The sequence below is a fragment of the Brassica napus genome, chromosome A8, assembly GCF_020379485.1.
Source record: "Brassica napus cultivar Da-Ae chromosome A8, Da-Ae, whole genome shotgun sequence".
NCBI classification, from domain to species: domain Eukaryota; kingdom Viridiplantae; phylum Streptophyta; class Magnoliopsida; order Brassicales; family Brassicaceae; genus Brassica; species Brassica napus.
Genome location: NC_063441.1, coordinates 2434587 through 2450510, shown reverse-complemented (window position 1 = coordinate 2450510; position 15924 = coordinate 2434587). Strand labels below are relative to the sequence as shown.

Sequence of the window (15924 nt, the reverse complement as noted above, 5' to 3'; positions counted from 1 at the left end):
TGTGTTGGTGCAGCAACCAGTGATGGATCCATGAGAGAAGATATTGACTTCTCTTTATAAGCAAAATCATTAGACAGACGCAATCAACTGGTCATGCATTTAATCCTAATGATGAAGTTGATCATTAGGCTTCAGAAACTGTGTTATTATGTAGTTAGAGAGATCATATACTTTGACGAACAAAACAGTATCCATTCCACCCTATATATTATAACTTTACTGTGTAGAATCGGTAACCTTCAAACAAAATTTACAAGCAAATCAATTCTGAAGTTTCAATAGCTTCTCTCTCTCTCTTCCCATACAATCAGTAGAAACATGTGTAGAATGCTCTCTCAAGTCTCAAGTGTGTTCCTTGATAATTATATACCTTTCTGTACAGCTTTACTGGTCTGTCTTCAGACTAATCAACTGAAGTCTTAATTAGCTCGGGAACTTGATCCAGCAAACGATTCATGTCATCAGGGAACTCGTTCTTGGCTCTGTTGGTTATTCCCATGTCTTTTATGTTGCGAGACGAGACATAGAAAGTTTTTGTGTTGACTAGTTTAGTAATGCTTTTGTTTAAATGGGAGTTCAGTGGCTATGTGTTCTCTTTAAAGCTGTAATGATAATGCCTCAGGCTTAACATTAATACGCTTGTGGAACGCTAGTTACATCTGTAGCTGTTCAGAATGAAAGGCAATGATTCTCAAGTGATTCACTTGTCATAATGGTGCTCTAACTACTAACCTTTGTTGAATCTGTGGTCTTCTGGTAGCCTCAGGAACTCTTGTGATAGCATAAGACATACCCCTACGCTTTCAGGAGCAACGAAATCTATTTCCACTTTTAAAAAACAGTTTGAATAACATTTGATAAAAACAGCTTGCTTCACCGTCCACGGCTCTATATCAACAGAGAAACCCATATAGTAGATAAGTTTTTGAATAAGGGAACTGTACTGTTGTTAGGTTGTAAAGCTTGTTCAGATTTAACGTCCATGAAAACTTTCTTTTCAGGCGTATTAGGATTCTTAGAGTTAAGAAGATGGTTTCTGGAGTGCTAACCACAGTAAAAAGATTGAGATTTTGCTGAGAAAAGAACTACTACTTTGTTAACATGAGACTAAAGGTACATGGAATCTTGATCTACAAACTAATCAAGAGAAAGTACTTACTAAACCTTAATCAACAGATAGCTACAGACAAAAGTTAATCATCAGACAACAACATACTAAAACTTAATGAACAGACACTAAACTGAAGTGGGTCGATTTCTTCAACCTCAAGACTTTGTTCAGAGTTTTCTTAAACTGTGTGGTCTTTGTCGGGAAAAACCTCAACTTCAGAGGCTTTTTGTCTGAAACAGCAACAACATCCGCCGTTGGTTTCTTGTTGGAACTTGTTCGTCTGATTCTTAACTTGAACAGCTTCAACAGAAACGAGTTACTTGTCTTCTTCTCTTCTCCTTCAACTAGTGGACGAGGCAAGAAGGGATGAAGCAACAACTCACACACGCTTCCTCTCTCCTCAGGATTCCTTGAGAAACACGTTTCAATAAAAGCCTTTGCATCGGAAGGTAAACTCTCAGGGATCTCAGGAGCTTTACCACAACGAAGACGAGACGCTAGAAGATCGAGATTAACTCCTTCCCAAGGAATCACGCCCTACCGTGTACATCTCCAGCACCAAACACCCCACCGACCACAAACCTATTCCTTTGTTGGCGAAGCCGTCACGCACAGACTCAGGCGGCATGTAGATAGGAGTCCCCACCCACGGGAACTCGCTTTCCCAGAATTTAGGAACCTCTCCCACCTCTAACGTGTTGCCGAAGTCAGAAATCTTGAGCTCGTATGAATCTTGTCTCGAAGGGAAGACAAGTAAGTTGTCTGGTTTGATGTCGCAGTGAACATAACCATGGTCGTGTATCGAGACCAAACCTTCGAGAATCATCCGCGTGAAATCTTTAACCAACGCTTCCGGCAACTTTCTGTCGGCGTAATGGTCCATGAAAGCGCTTAAACTACCTTCGGAAGCGTACTCGAGTTGAAGCTTGTGGACTTTGTTACCGTGATTGCTGAGACCTTGTTGGAGAGAGTCACCGAAACATGTAACGATCCTGGGACATCCCCTGAGTTGGAGAAGAACGTGTAACTCTCTTTGGAGAGTGTCGTAGTCTTCGTGGAAAGAGTTCTTGACGGCGGAGAGAAAGGAAGAGCCGTCGTCGGGATTGGTGTAGCGGACAAGATTAACGAAACCGTAAGCGCCTTTTCCAAGAAATTTGATGAATTCTTCGTTTGACTGCATCTTTTCAATCTATCCGAGTAGGGTTTCGAAAAAGAATCGCTCTGAAAAGAAATTGCAAAAGCTTTTTAGGGTTTTGAAACTGAAACACAATGGAGAAAACAAAACGTAAAGGAAATTGTGGAAGAGAAAGTGAAGCGAATGAGGAGATGTGAGAGTCTTTTATAGATTTGGGTTCAGTTAAGTCGGTGACTTATTTGAACAAATAATTTCCTTTTCTGAGATACTCAAAAAATTGAAATTCGAAGCGCCGAGGAAATTAAAAAAGGAAAACCTGAGCGCGTTTGCTCTTTCTTTTATATTGGCCAATTAAAATTTAATCATAACAATAACTGGAATACTATTTAAATATAATGTTTCCATGCAATTGTAGTTTGTCAACTAAAAGTTCAAATCTTATATATTAAAACAGAAGTCACAACTTCACTTCATGTGTGATTTTTCTTATTTTGGACCATTCCTAGAAAATATCATATTTTACATAAGTTCATTATTATATCTTTTAATATCTTTATTTTTTTATTTGAAATACAAATGAATATATTTAAAATGTTCTAACAAAATCTTTTTAAAATCTTCTTAGAATCTTTTTAAATTTACTTTCAAAAATTAGTTAGTTTTAATTTAAATTATCATAAAATATATTAGAAATTAAAATTGAATATAGTTTTGGTTTATAAACGAAAATTTAAATAAAATGAAATTAATTAATTTCACAAATACATTTACTAATAATTTTTAGGGGAAATTACATGTTTACCACTTTCATGCTACCACTTTTCATTTTTATCATCACTAATGAGACATTTTCAAAAATACCTTCTTCATTAAGTGACAAAAGACTCTTATGTCCTTGTTATTTATATATATAATAAAGTATTATTTAATAAAAAATAAAAAATAAAAAATAAAAAATAAAAAATAAAAAATAAAAAATAAAAAATAAAAAATAAAAAATAAATAAAAAATAAAAAATAAAAAATAAATTTTTTTTTTTTTATTTTTCGAAATAAACTTTTTCAAATTCGAATTTTTTTATAAAACTTTTTTTTCAAATTTTTTTTTCGAATTTTTTTTTTAATTTTTTTCAAATTTCTTTTTGAAAAACGAAAATTATGTTTAAAACTATTTTTTTAATTTTTTTTATATTTTTTAAGTATTTATATATTTATTAGAATCATAAATTTCACATTCCAAAAACCCTACCCCACCCCTCAACTCTAAACCCTAAGTCTAGATTAGTTAACCCTAAGGGTATAATTGTATTTTACCCTTCATTAAAAGTGAGGGTAAAAGTGGTTAGTGTAAACATGAAAAGTGGTACTATGAATGTGGTATTTGTGGCAATTTCCCTAATTTTTAAGGATTCTGTTAGAAATAAATATTTATTTTAATTTTATTTTTTTCAAATTTGTTTTCTAATAAAATAAAAATCATGATTTTTTGATGAGTGATATTTTTATTTGGACCATCATTTAAATTTTATATTAAATGTATATCACTAATGCTAATATACATGATATTTTTAACTACTTTAATCGTAATATCTTTTATATCTTTTAATTTTTTTTTAAAAATCTAAAAAATCTCTTGAAAAAGATTATAATAAGATCTTAATTGTCATAAATTGAATATAAATATTTTCAACTAATTTTGTAATTAGTAATGAAATGTTACTAAAAGAATAAAATTATATCATATTTTATCAATTTTATAATAATATCTATCATTTTAAAATAAAAATGTTATACTAATCAAAATATGATAAAATTATTTTAAATTGATAAGTTAACATATTTTATTTTCATAAATATAAAATATTTATGCTAAAAATATAATATGTTGGTAGAACGGGTTAATATTAGTAAACTATATAATACATGTATAAAAATTTAACTTATCTTAAACTTTTTTAATATACAGTAATTTATTATATAAATTAATAAACATTAAAAAATTACTAAAAAAATCTAGCGATTTGAATTATGGATTATGGTTATAATAAATTAAATACAAAATTGTTTTCATATATGTTGTTTCATGCATTAAAAATTTTAGTTTAGTAATCAAACGCAAATTCAATAAGACAAATATATAATAAGCAACATATATATGTGATGATTTTAATTTACAGCATGAAAACTATAAAATTATTATATTTGGCATAATTATACAAACATTTAAATATGTGAGTAACATTAAAAATATATAATAATTATGTAAAACAAATATCTATATATATAAATGTAAAAATATATACCCGCACGGTTGTGCGGGTGGAAATCTAGTTTTATTTAAATGGAAAATTATGTGACCGAAAAAACTAAAATTATGTATTTTACAAATTTATAAACACAAAACAGAATGTTTTTAAACTTCCTGATTAAAAAGAGTAATTTAGGTGAATATACATACAATATCATTAGATCGTTAGGATTTTAGCTTATACCGTCATACAATTATAATTATATACTAGAGCTTCACCCGCGCATCCGCGCAGGTGTTAGTTTTTTGATAAATTTTTTGATAAATGAATATTTATTTGTATAAGTGATAATATATATTTTAAAATTTACCCGTTTAATTTTTTTTTAATATGACATTTATAAACACAATAATTTTATAGTTTATATTGAGTAGTTTTATTTTATCATGTAAACCCTTAATTATATCATGGGAAATTGCCACAAATACCACATTCATAGTACCACTTTTCATGTTTACACTAACCACTTTTACCCTCACTTTTAATGAAGGGTAAAATATAATTATACCCTTAGGGTTAACTAATCTAGACTTAGGGTTTAGAGTTGAGGGGTGGGGTAGGGTTTTTGGAATGTGAAATTTATGATTCTAATAAATATATAAATACTTAAAAATATAAAAAAAAATAGTTTCAAACATAATTTTCGTTTTTCAAAAAGAAATTTGAAAAAAATTAAAAAAAAAATTCGAAAAAAAAAATTTGAAAAAAAAGTTTTATAAAAAAATTCGAATTTGAAAAAGTATATTTCGAAAAATAAAAAAAAAATTAATTTTTTTTTATTTTTTATTTTTTATTTTTTATTTTTTATTTTTTATTTTTTATTTTTTATTTTTTATTTGTTATTTTTTATTTTTTATTTTTTATTTTTTATTTTTTATTTTTTATTTTTTATTTTTTATTTTTTATTTTTTATTTTTTATTTTTTATTTTTTATTTTTTTATTTTTATTTTTTATTTTTTATTTTTTATTTTTTATTTTTTTTTTTATTTTTTATTTTTTATTTTTTATTTAAATAATACTTTATTATATATATAAATAACAAGGACATAAGAGTCTTTTGTCACTTAATGAATAAGGTATTTTTGAAAATGTCTCATTAGTGATGGTAAAAATGAAAAGTGGTAGCATGAAAGTGGTAAACATGTAATTTTCCCTTATATCATCCATTTATTTAGAATACGACCTGTAAAATCACACAAATGTATTTTTATTTTTTATGGATCAAAATTTTATGATTATATATAATGAAATTATTGTATAAACTGTTTTTATGGATCAAAATTTTATGATTATGTATAATGAAATTGTTGTATACTATTTATTATGTATATGTGGAATTAGTAAAATAATTACCGTATAATGTATGTAATTACGAAATGTATATATGGAATTAATTATTTTCAAATACACATATGTATAATAAAAAGGAAAAGACAAAAAATATTAAAAGTTAGGTTTATTAATTATTGTTGCCATGATTTTTTAGTTAGAATTTGATTTTGGAAATACATTAATTGATGAGAAAAGACAAAAATCCTAAAAGATAGGTTAATTAATAACTTCAGTGGCATGCCATTGTAAATATAGTGGAAAACTAAGGGATAATCTAATTTTATACTCCTATTTTAATAGATTAGATATATATATATTGTATCCAATGTTTAACTTTGATAAGAATGTATATTCGCTTTGTTTACATGGTGTCCAAGCAAAACTTTTGACTATGCATTCTTAAACATTTATCTTTCTAACTAAAAAAACTAGTTTCTCTCTCTTTTTTTTGTTTGGCCAATTTGGCTAGAAAACCATGAAAGCAAAGATAATTAGGCATCAATGCAAAAAAAATATTATTTGAGGTTGATTGTTTTGGGTTTTTAGATTGTTTTTGGTTTTTGTTTTTTCAAAAACCATTTTGCATCCAATCAAGATTTTGAAAAAATGGATTCCCTAAAATGTAAGAAAACTAGTTTTTGGAAATAACTGATTTCTTAACATAAAAATCAAAAACCAAAATTTCATGGTTTTCTCTAAATTCAGGTTGGTTAATTACTATACACAAATAATGTTTAGTAAGAATCATTTGCTAACTATTGGTACTTTCTACTAAAATTTGTGGTATATTTTTTTAGTAATTTTTTATTTTGTTTAAAAAAATTAACTTATAAGTTAATTTAAAAATAAAAAATAACAGATCAAAAAATCATTAATCAGATTTTTTTAAAACCAAAAAGATAATAAAGTTTTAAATTCAGAATTCAAAATATTTATAACTTTATTCAGTTTCCCAAAATTCTAAAAATATATTTATATTTTATTTAGCATGTTTGAATATTAAACTAACTGTCAATTGTATACTGTTTAATATGTGTGAAATTATATAGTAATTTTAAAATCTAATTATTGATATTTTTATAATATTTGATTATTGAAGATTTTAAAATATAACTATTTAATTTTGTTTAAATTTAAATAATGTACTGTGTTTTTGAACTGCATGAATTATGTATTGTGATATATGAATTGTGGTTCATCTATTTAGTTTGCATTATTTTCTCTTTTAAATTGCATTATTTTCTTTTAAAATAATTTATTAAATAAATAAATGTATTTTAAATGGTAATATTTTGTGTTATTTGTTGTTTTCACAATAAGTAATATTTTAGTATTAACAAAAATATATTTTATTATTAATTTTTATTTCAACTTCAAAATAATATATAAGAAAATTAAAAACTAAAAAATCATCATCTGAAGCTTTTTAGAAACTAAAACTACAACAAAATCAAAAAATTTAAAATAAATATTTTTATAACTTTTAAAAAGAGAAACCAAAATATAAAATATACTGCAACATCAAAAGTCGAAAACTAAAAACCAAAAACAAAAAGTAAAAATCTAAAAACTATCTAAACAATCGTCACCTTAGGTGATCGGTTAAAAGCACCAAAGCAAAGTTACCCCCTTGTCCTCTAGCGATGTCCGTGTAAAGTAGATATTCCTTGCCTGAGTTATGCCATGTCAGGCTAAAGTGACGTTTTGTGTTACACATATTTTCACTTGTTTTTTTTTTCGATCAAAATTTTCACCTCCAGTTCAGATTCAGAAATCATAAAATGATAATCAAATAAAATTACGATTATTTTTTCATGTTTTCATATCAGATTTTAGGTCAAAATTTGGGTATGTTTAAGGTATTAAATTATTTTCAAGTATTTTTTTTGGATTTCTCAAAATTACTCAAAATTGTTATATATATATATATATATATTAACTTTCGTATAATCTTTCTATCGTGTATATCAACTGCAATTGCTCTTTTTGTTTTATATCATTTTTACTCCCTAAAATTATAGCTTATTTCTGTTTAACTTTTACTAATTCGGATATGTATTACACCATTGTTATGCCTTTGTATTTATAATTCGATAATCTATAGCAACAATTACTTCAATGTTCCAACCGGAAGAAAACATAATAAATAATTAATTGAGATAAACGCTTTCCTTTCTGCATTAAAACGAAAACATGGTTTATTGATGGTTCGATTGTTGAAGCAACATAGAATGCAACTAAATTTATGAATATTTTATTTAGTAAAAGTAACAATATTTTCTTTACTTTAAATGAAAATCCATTCTGTAATTTTTTTAAAATAATTAAAATGAACGTTAAATGATTTTTTTTCTTTCTTAATTGTAATAGTAAAATATTTGTTTGAAAAGAAATTTTGATTTTATGTATTTATTATGTAAAATTCAGAAAATTATATTGTTTATTAAAATATTATGGATTTTAATTGACTGAAATCATTATATATATCTATCTATCTATACTATTATTATTTGCGAAGTAAATTTTTGGAATCGAGCTCTCACGTTAAAAGTTAGAGTGGTTAATAACGTTTATACCCTTAATGAATAAAATGTATAACTAAATTAAAAATAAAAACGAAAATTTAATTTATTTGATTAGATAATTTAATAAAATTAATATTAGTAAGAATTATCCAAAATCTTAAAATATAATTTAAAAAAGAGATAATTTATGTATATATTGTATTGTTATCTGAAAAAGTATTTTAGTAAAAAGTTAAAAACATGAATTATATAACTAAATATTAATAAAATAAAATTCTTAACTATATAATTAAAAATAGAATATTGAATTATTCAAAATCTAAAAATATAATAAAAATAATAATTTATATATATATATATTGTATTGTTATCTTAAAAAGTTAAAAACATAAATTACATAACTAAATATTAATCAAATAAAGTTTTTAATTATATAATTAAAAATATAATATTAAGTTATATTAAAATTTATTTTAGTATAATGAATATAGTGTACAAAAAAAATTTCAAAAATTATGAAAATATTTAAACCCGCATCGCGGGCAAAACACCTAGGAGGATAATCTAACATATACTAAAAGGGTTATATGAGGAGTAGTGAGTGTGTCCACGTAGGACAATTAAATCGGCCAATAGGAAAACAGCTCTCCGCCACGTCACCTCTGCTTGTAACAAAGCAATATCACGGTTTTGGTGAACCCGATTTCACAAACCCTAATCCCACAATTGAATCGTAGATCGATTCCCTTTCACTCGCTTCATCTTCTCCGTTTCTCCTTTTCGCGATCTTCATCACCACTGACAATCAAACTTTCTCTTTACTCTCATCTTTAATGTCTTTCGTTTCACCTCCCTCTCCATCTATTTCTTATAAACCTTTTCACCATTTCCTGGTTCCAATCAAAATCCAGAGAATCCTCTCAGGAAGCCAAATCCGCATGAAATTGAATGGCAAATCCCCACCGATCAGACATACCGGCTAAACCGGTGTCTCCTCCACCAACTCTGTCTCCGGCGATTCAGACTCCTCTGAGAAACACAAAGTCAACTTTTTGATTTCTATGGAGCCAAGTTGATATTATTGATGGTGGCTATCGTTGGAGAAAATATGGCCAAAAAGCGGTCAAGAACAACATGTTCCCCAGGTTCTTATTCCTTCATCCCCTTATTAGCTTAGTTACTCCTCCCTTTTCATTTATATATACTGTAGTACTGGACACATATGCTTGTGCTAATCTCGAACCAAGATCGAGTCTATATTGATTGTAACTTGCAGACTTCAAACTATTGTCTCAGATGATCTTTATAATCCCCAAAAAGCTTAAAGCGGGCAATGGAGTGGACCTTGAAACAGCAAATGGAACGGGAGTCGAGGGAGAGGTTGCCGGAGAAGGGGGAGGAGAGGGTGAGGAGAGCGGAGGCGTGGATGGTGGGGGCGTTGAAGTCGAGGTAGAGGGAGAGGGAGACGTGAGTGGTGAGAGGGTGGGAGGAGTCGGTGAAGGAGTGTGGATCAATGGGTGCCATTGCTCTGAAGCTGGAGAGTTTTTGACTTTTACGATTCGGTTTTGAGAAGTGAAGTGATGAAAGTATGTAAAGCGGGAGAAAATAAAAATTAAGAAATGTTTCTCTTTTTGCTGGCTCCTTCAAGAGACGCCTCGCCGGCGTCGCTACTGCGCCTCCCTGCGGTGCGTCGTCTCTGGTTTCGTCGGGGAGATGTTTGAAGAGGAAGATTGGTTGCATTGACGTTTCCACTCAGACTGGTAGGAAGAATAAGATTGACGATGACTATGTTTTTGGTCCGAACATCGGGAAAGGGAAGTTCGGGTCGGTTAGGATCTGTAGGTCGAAGAGTAATGGGATTGACTTTGCTTGTAAGACTCTGAAGAAAGGGGAGGAGACTGTTCACAGGGAGGTTGAGATTATGCAGCATTTGTCTGGTCATCCTCGGGTTGTCACGTTGCACGCTGTGTATGAAGAGTCTGATTGTTTCCATCTTGTGATGGAGCTGTGTTCTGGGGGACGTTTGATTGATCAGATGGTTAAGGAAGGGAGGTACTCTGAGCAGAGAGCAGCTAATATATTCAAGGACCTAATGCTGGTTATCAATTATTGTCACGAGATGGGGGTTGTGCATAGAGATATCAAACCTGAGAACATTCTTCTCACAGCTGCTGGGAAGATTCAGCTTGCTGATTTTGGCCTCGCCATGAGAATTGCAAAAGGTAATTGTATGATTCCTTAGTAATATTGAGCTGTGAAGGTTTTACTTATCTGCTTGTTCAATGGCACAGGTCAGACATTGTCTGGATTGGCGGGAAGTCCTGCTTATGTGGCACCTGAAGTTCTCTCTGAAAGTTATTCAGAGAAAGTCGACGTTTGGAGTGCAGGAGTCCTCTTATATGCTCTCTTGTCCGGTGTGCTCCCGTTTAAGGGAGACTCTTTGGATGCTATTTTCGAAGCAATCAAGAAAGTGAAGCTTGATCTCAACTCTGGAGTGTGGGAGTCTGTGTCCAAACCAGCTCGTGATCTATTGTCAACAATGGTAACAAGGGACGAATCTGCTAGGATCACTGCAGATGAAGTGCTAAGTAAGCCTTTCAATCTCTTCCAGCTGCTTAACTTGCAGCATGGGCTTTTAATCTTTTGTTTGTCCTTTTTTTTTTGGAATGCTTACCATTAGCTTCACTTGTGTGTTTCAGGGCATCCATGGATACTTTTTTACACTGACCGGACGCTCAAGACAATGTGTATCAAGTCGAAGCACAAGGGTCAATCAGGATCTCCTCCCGGCCTTCAACTTCGCAGTCCGATAAAGAAAACCGACGTAAACAGAGCTAACAGAGAGAAGAAGACAACATATGATGATTCACCGACTGATTCATTCTCCAACACAGGGGAGGAGGAAGAAGATGAAAGCGGTGTGGTCGATGTGCTTGTGGTTGCAATCTCCAACGTGAGGATCTCAGAACCAAAGAGAAGCAGACTCTGTAGTCCCACGAACAGCCCCATTGAGCAGCAACACTCTTCTAACTTGACCACGACTACTAATACACTCTGTCGAGCCTTCTGACAAAACCAGTTTCACACACTCGTCCAAGTCTCCAAGTCACACGGGTTTGTCCCTGATATGATGATCTTAGTGACTCATTATATCTCATATAAATTGTAATAGCTCTCTCTAATAGTTTGGATATGATCTGATTCTGGTTTTTCCTTCTACGTTTTCTGACTTTGTTGTACAGATCTTCGTGTAAATAGAACACGCCATAAGTGTTTGATCCGTTTTTTGTATCGGAATTATCTTTTGACATTTCGTTAACCGTGGCGGCAACAATCAATGAGTTTCTTTCGTGTTCAACTCAGTCACTTATATTTTCATAGTGCATATGTTCAAAAAGAATTATTATAATCTCTTCAGCTCTTCTATTAATCTGAAATAAGAGTTGGCAACTAAGAAAGAATCGTCCGAAGGCTCATGATATTGACTTGTTCTTTTTCGGGACGCAGAGTCAGCGCGAGCGACCAGAATTTAACAAACAAAACTTAAAATAATACTAGAAGATAGAACATGAAATTCTATATGAAAACTACGAAAAATGTGTGTATATTGAGTTTAATCGGTGGATCAAAACACATAAGAATAACCTGCCCTGATATTGTATTAATCAGATGATCTTTATAATCCCCAAAAAGCTTAAAGCGGGCAATGGAGTGGACTTTGAAACAGCAAATGGGCGACACAATTTCAAAAATAAGGTTATTTTTCTTCTTCTTCAATAGATTTTAAGTTCAAAAAGTTTAACAGGAACTCATAAATACCAAATCAAATTTTATTTACAGAAATTTTCAGATCCGGCTACCGTCACTAAATGGAAAGATGAAAGAATGGTAAGATTTTATTGCTGACTTCATTACTATTGCCGATTGTTTCTGTTCCCTCAGAAAGCTTTTTATACTGAAGAAACACCGTTTCAAGTACTCCATGGTCATACTGGAGATGTCTTGGACTTGGCATGGTCAGACTCAAATGTGAGTTTTAGGTCTTTTCTTTGTTTGTTTTTTTTTTTTGAGATTTCTTGATCCATTTTTCGTATGAATTGGGTATTGGTTTTTGCAGTTGCTTCTTTCAGCTTCTAAAGACAAGACAGTTCGGCTATGGAGAGTTGGTTGTGATGAGTGTCTTCATATCTTCCATCATAACAACTACAGTAACTTTTTGAACTCTTAACTCAGTCAAAAAGAATCATGTCGGGTATGAGAGTGACTCATACCAGACATGAGGAGGAAAAAGACTTATGTTCAGCTCAATCCTCTGTGCTTGTGTGACATATACGTTTATATATGTATATGTATGAGGAGGAAAAAGAGCAATATTATTAATAGTCAAGGACTGAGATTGAAGTTGGCCTTTCCACAGCATGGACTCATGTTTCAGCAACTTCATGAAGACAATGCTCATCACTTACCTTCTCATACCTCCAGTGGCGGATCCACGTTAAGAGATGGGGTGTCAGATGACACCCATTAAATTTGAAGAAATATGTGCTTTGTATAAATGAACAATGGAATTCATCTAGCTCTTCTGGTAAAATACCCTTACTGACACCCCTAAACCCAGGTTCAAACTCCACTATTGACACTTTTATATTTTTTTTCATGGTTTGACCCACCTAAAATTAGATCCTAGGTCCGCCACTGCATACCTCTCCCCCTTCTTGCCCTCCTCATCTCTTCTATGGAAAGTCTCTCTCTCTCTCTCTCTCTTTCTCTCTGTGTATATACACACAATTACACATGTATATAACAGTATGAAAAGGGTTTAAGACTACCAAATCATGATTTGAAGTGTTAAACCTTTTTTTTGGTGTAGGAGGAGGAGGAAACTACATGATCAACAGATCAATGACGGTCACGGGAGTATCAGACCACCACCATCTAACTCAAAGAAGCCCGACCACGACGAAGACAATCTATCAGATGATGGGTCCCATATGATGTTAGGAGGGACGAAGAAGAGGCTGAATTTAGAGCAAGTTAGGGCATTAGAGAAAATCTTCGAGCTAGGGAACAAGTTGGAGTCTGAGAGGAAGATGCAGCTAGGTAAGGCCTTAGGGTTGCAGCCTAGGCAGATTGCAAATTGGTTTCAGAACAGGAAAGCTAGGTTGAAGACAAAGCAGCTTGAAAGAGACTATGATACTCTGAAGAAACAGTTCGATGTTTTGAAATCGGATAATGATTCTCTTCTAGCACACAATAAGAAACTCCATGATGGGTTCCATAGATGTCAAAGCTCGAATCTGGGGTTTATCAGAACAGAGGGCCGTCGCTTGGACCGATGCTCATGACTCCATTTCAGCAAGTTACCAACACAATGGAAATGTAATTTCTTTTCAGTTTTGCTCTGTTTTGGAGATTACAAAGTTCGCAGCTTTGCTCTGTTTTTAAAATCGCAGCTTTGCTCTGTTTTTTATACAGCCTTCTAATTTTTTACGCTTCAGAAAAAACAAGATATTTATCGATACTGATCAGAGTTTAACCATTTCTTTCTTGCACAACTCTGTTGGAGAGTGGTTGGAACAGATGGGGCAGCAAGAAATATTTTTTTTGTTGGATCCATCGCTTTTCAGGATGTAACACACAAGGTCTCTGCCCTTAAAGTTTTTCCTAACAGGGGCGACATGGCAAGACTTAAGGAGATTCAAGAAGCTGTCTTACAAATGAGCGCACCAAAGGCTCTGGTAATAACTAGACATATAATTATTTTTTTCTTCCCATCCTCTGCTCATGCTTTTCTAGATGCATCACATGATGAGTTTTTGAACTCTTTGGTAGAGAAATGAACTGATTCACAAACTGAGAAGTGAAAGAATGTCGTATCATGGAGATGAATCAAGCTGGAACCGATCATGGGTGGCAATTAAAAAGGTAACAATCTCTTAAGAGTTTGTTGTGTGTAAGAAAGGAACCAAGTACTTTACTGTTCTTCTGAACATCAACATGTAGCTCTGGGCTTCAAAGTGGAACGTGAGAGCTTACGTCAGTAGAAAACTAGAGTTGACCCATGATGACGTCTGCATGTCGGTGCTGGTTCAAGAATCATGTGGTGATTATGCTTTCGTCATTCACAGAAACAATCCTGTCATTGGTGATCCTTCAGAAATACACACAAGAGGTAAATTAAAAGATCTTGCTTCCTTTTTATGCTTTTCTGAGTAAAATAATCAAGAACTTGCGTTTCTCAGATTGTGAAGGGTTTGGGAGAGACCTTGGTTGGAGGATATCCAGGACGAGAAATGAGCTTTATCACCAAGAAAACAAACCTCAACTCGCCAACCGTGAGAAACAAAAAACAGATAGTGTTTGCATGTTAACTCCAGTAAGTATTTGAGCTGTGCAGGTGATCAGTAGTTACCCAAGTAAGAGGATAGTTCTGTACTCTAAACCCTCTATCATGTTCTTAGCAGGAATGTTGTCAAAGTCTGTACACATTAATACCAAATAATTGTTTTCCCCCTAAGTAATAGACAACCTATAAAAACCATTGTTTTCCTTAATGTTTTTTTTTTGGATTTTTGTTTCTCTTAATTGTTGGACTAAACATATATCAATAAGTCATGTTCCTAATTTAATAGAATAGATTTTTTTTAAACAAAATTAGGTTCAACCTTTTTGAAGTTAGAAACTTTTTTTCAACAATTTTATTTTTCATGCATACTTCTATACTTCTAGAAGGATTAGTTTCTTACTAACACTTAAAAAAAATGTTAGTCACTAATTGAGTAATACAAATCCAAAAGATAGAATTAATAAATAAGTTAGGAAATCAAAATTTAAAATGATTTTGAGTTTAAACCTGATTTTTTCTGCTGTAATAATATTTTGAATAATATAATATGTGTGTTTTTATTATTGCTTATATTTTACACTTTCCCGGGCTACGCCCGATTTTATTTCTATAAATTGTTAGTTGTTTTCAGATATTGAGTTATTTATATTGGAATATTTAATTATATATGGAAAACAATGACAAATAAAAAGTATTTAAATAAAATTTAAATTATTAGAATAATTTATTATCATGTTTCCAGGATAAGATTTCAGTTCAATGCATGAGTTTGAGGAAAAACTCTCGACAACAAATAAGATCATCATCAACAAACCACAACTAATAAAAAAACATCCCATCATCTTCCAACCTATCTATGTATTCCAAAGTCAATCTTGCTATTTAACCAAACTAATATAACAAAAATATTAAATAACAATATGACATAGAAAAACTACATACAACATTCAAATAACATAAATCAATGCATCGAACTCCACTTATACTCAATCTTACACTTCTAATACTTTAAAACATGTTTATTCTTTATATTTTTTAGTCCACACAACAAAATCAAAAGTAACATATCAAACACAATTTTCCGCGCGTAGCGCGGACAAAGGATCTAGTGTATTTCTAAAGGTGAATCTCATTAATAAAATAAAAGAAAGAAAACGTTGAAAATA

The 15924-nt window shown here is 31.2% G+C and overlaps 2 protein-coding genes, 1 long non-coding RNA gene and 1 pseudogene across 4 annotated transcripts; 3 read left to right on the top strand and 1 right to left on the bottom strand.

Annotated features, from left to right (window-relative positions):
* Positions 1-168: 168 nt before the first annotated feature.
* LOC106442109 lies at positions 169-2836 on the bottom strand (annotated as a pseudogene).
* Positions 2837-9708: 6872 nt separating this feature from the next.
* Positions 9709-11696, top strand: LOC125577437 (serine/threonine-protein kinase PEPKR2-like). The gene is made up of 3 exons (XM_048738951.1): positions 9709-9974; positions 10030-10634; positions 10704-11696. The coding sequence occupies exons 1-3, from the start codon at positions 9709-9711 to the stop codon at positions 11090-11092; spliced, it is 1260 nt and encodes a 419-aa protein (XP_048594908.1). The 3' UTR covers positions 11093-11696.
* On the top strand, positions 11100-11696 carry LOC125576985 (serine/threonine-protein kinase PEPKR2-like). Its single transcript, XM_048737559.1, has one exon. The coding sequence runs from the start codon at positions 11156-11158 to the stop codon at positions 11480-11482; it is 327 nt and encodes a 108-aa protein (XP_048593516.1). The 5' UTR covers positions 11100-11155; the 3' UTR covers positions 11483-11696.
* A 382-nt stretch (positions 11697-12078) lies between these two features.
* LOC125576984 lies at positions 12079-12646 on the top strand. 2 transcript variants are annotated; one of them, XR_007315302.1, is made up of 4 exons: positions 12079-12168; positions 12253-12300; positions 12374-12441; positions 12530-12646. It is a non-coding gene; the product is annotated as an uncharacterized LOC125576984 (long non-coding RNA). The 2 variants fall into 2 exon arrangements; XR_007315301.1 differs by having other exon boundaries at positions 12253-12441.
* Positions 12647-15924: the final 3278 nt, after the last annotated feature.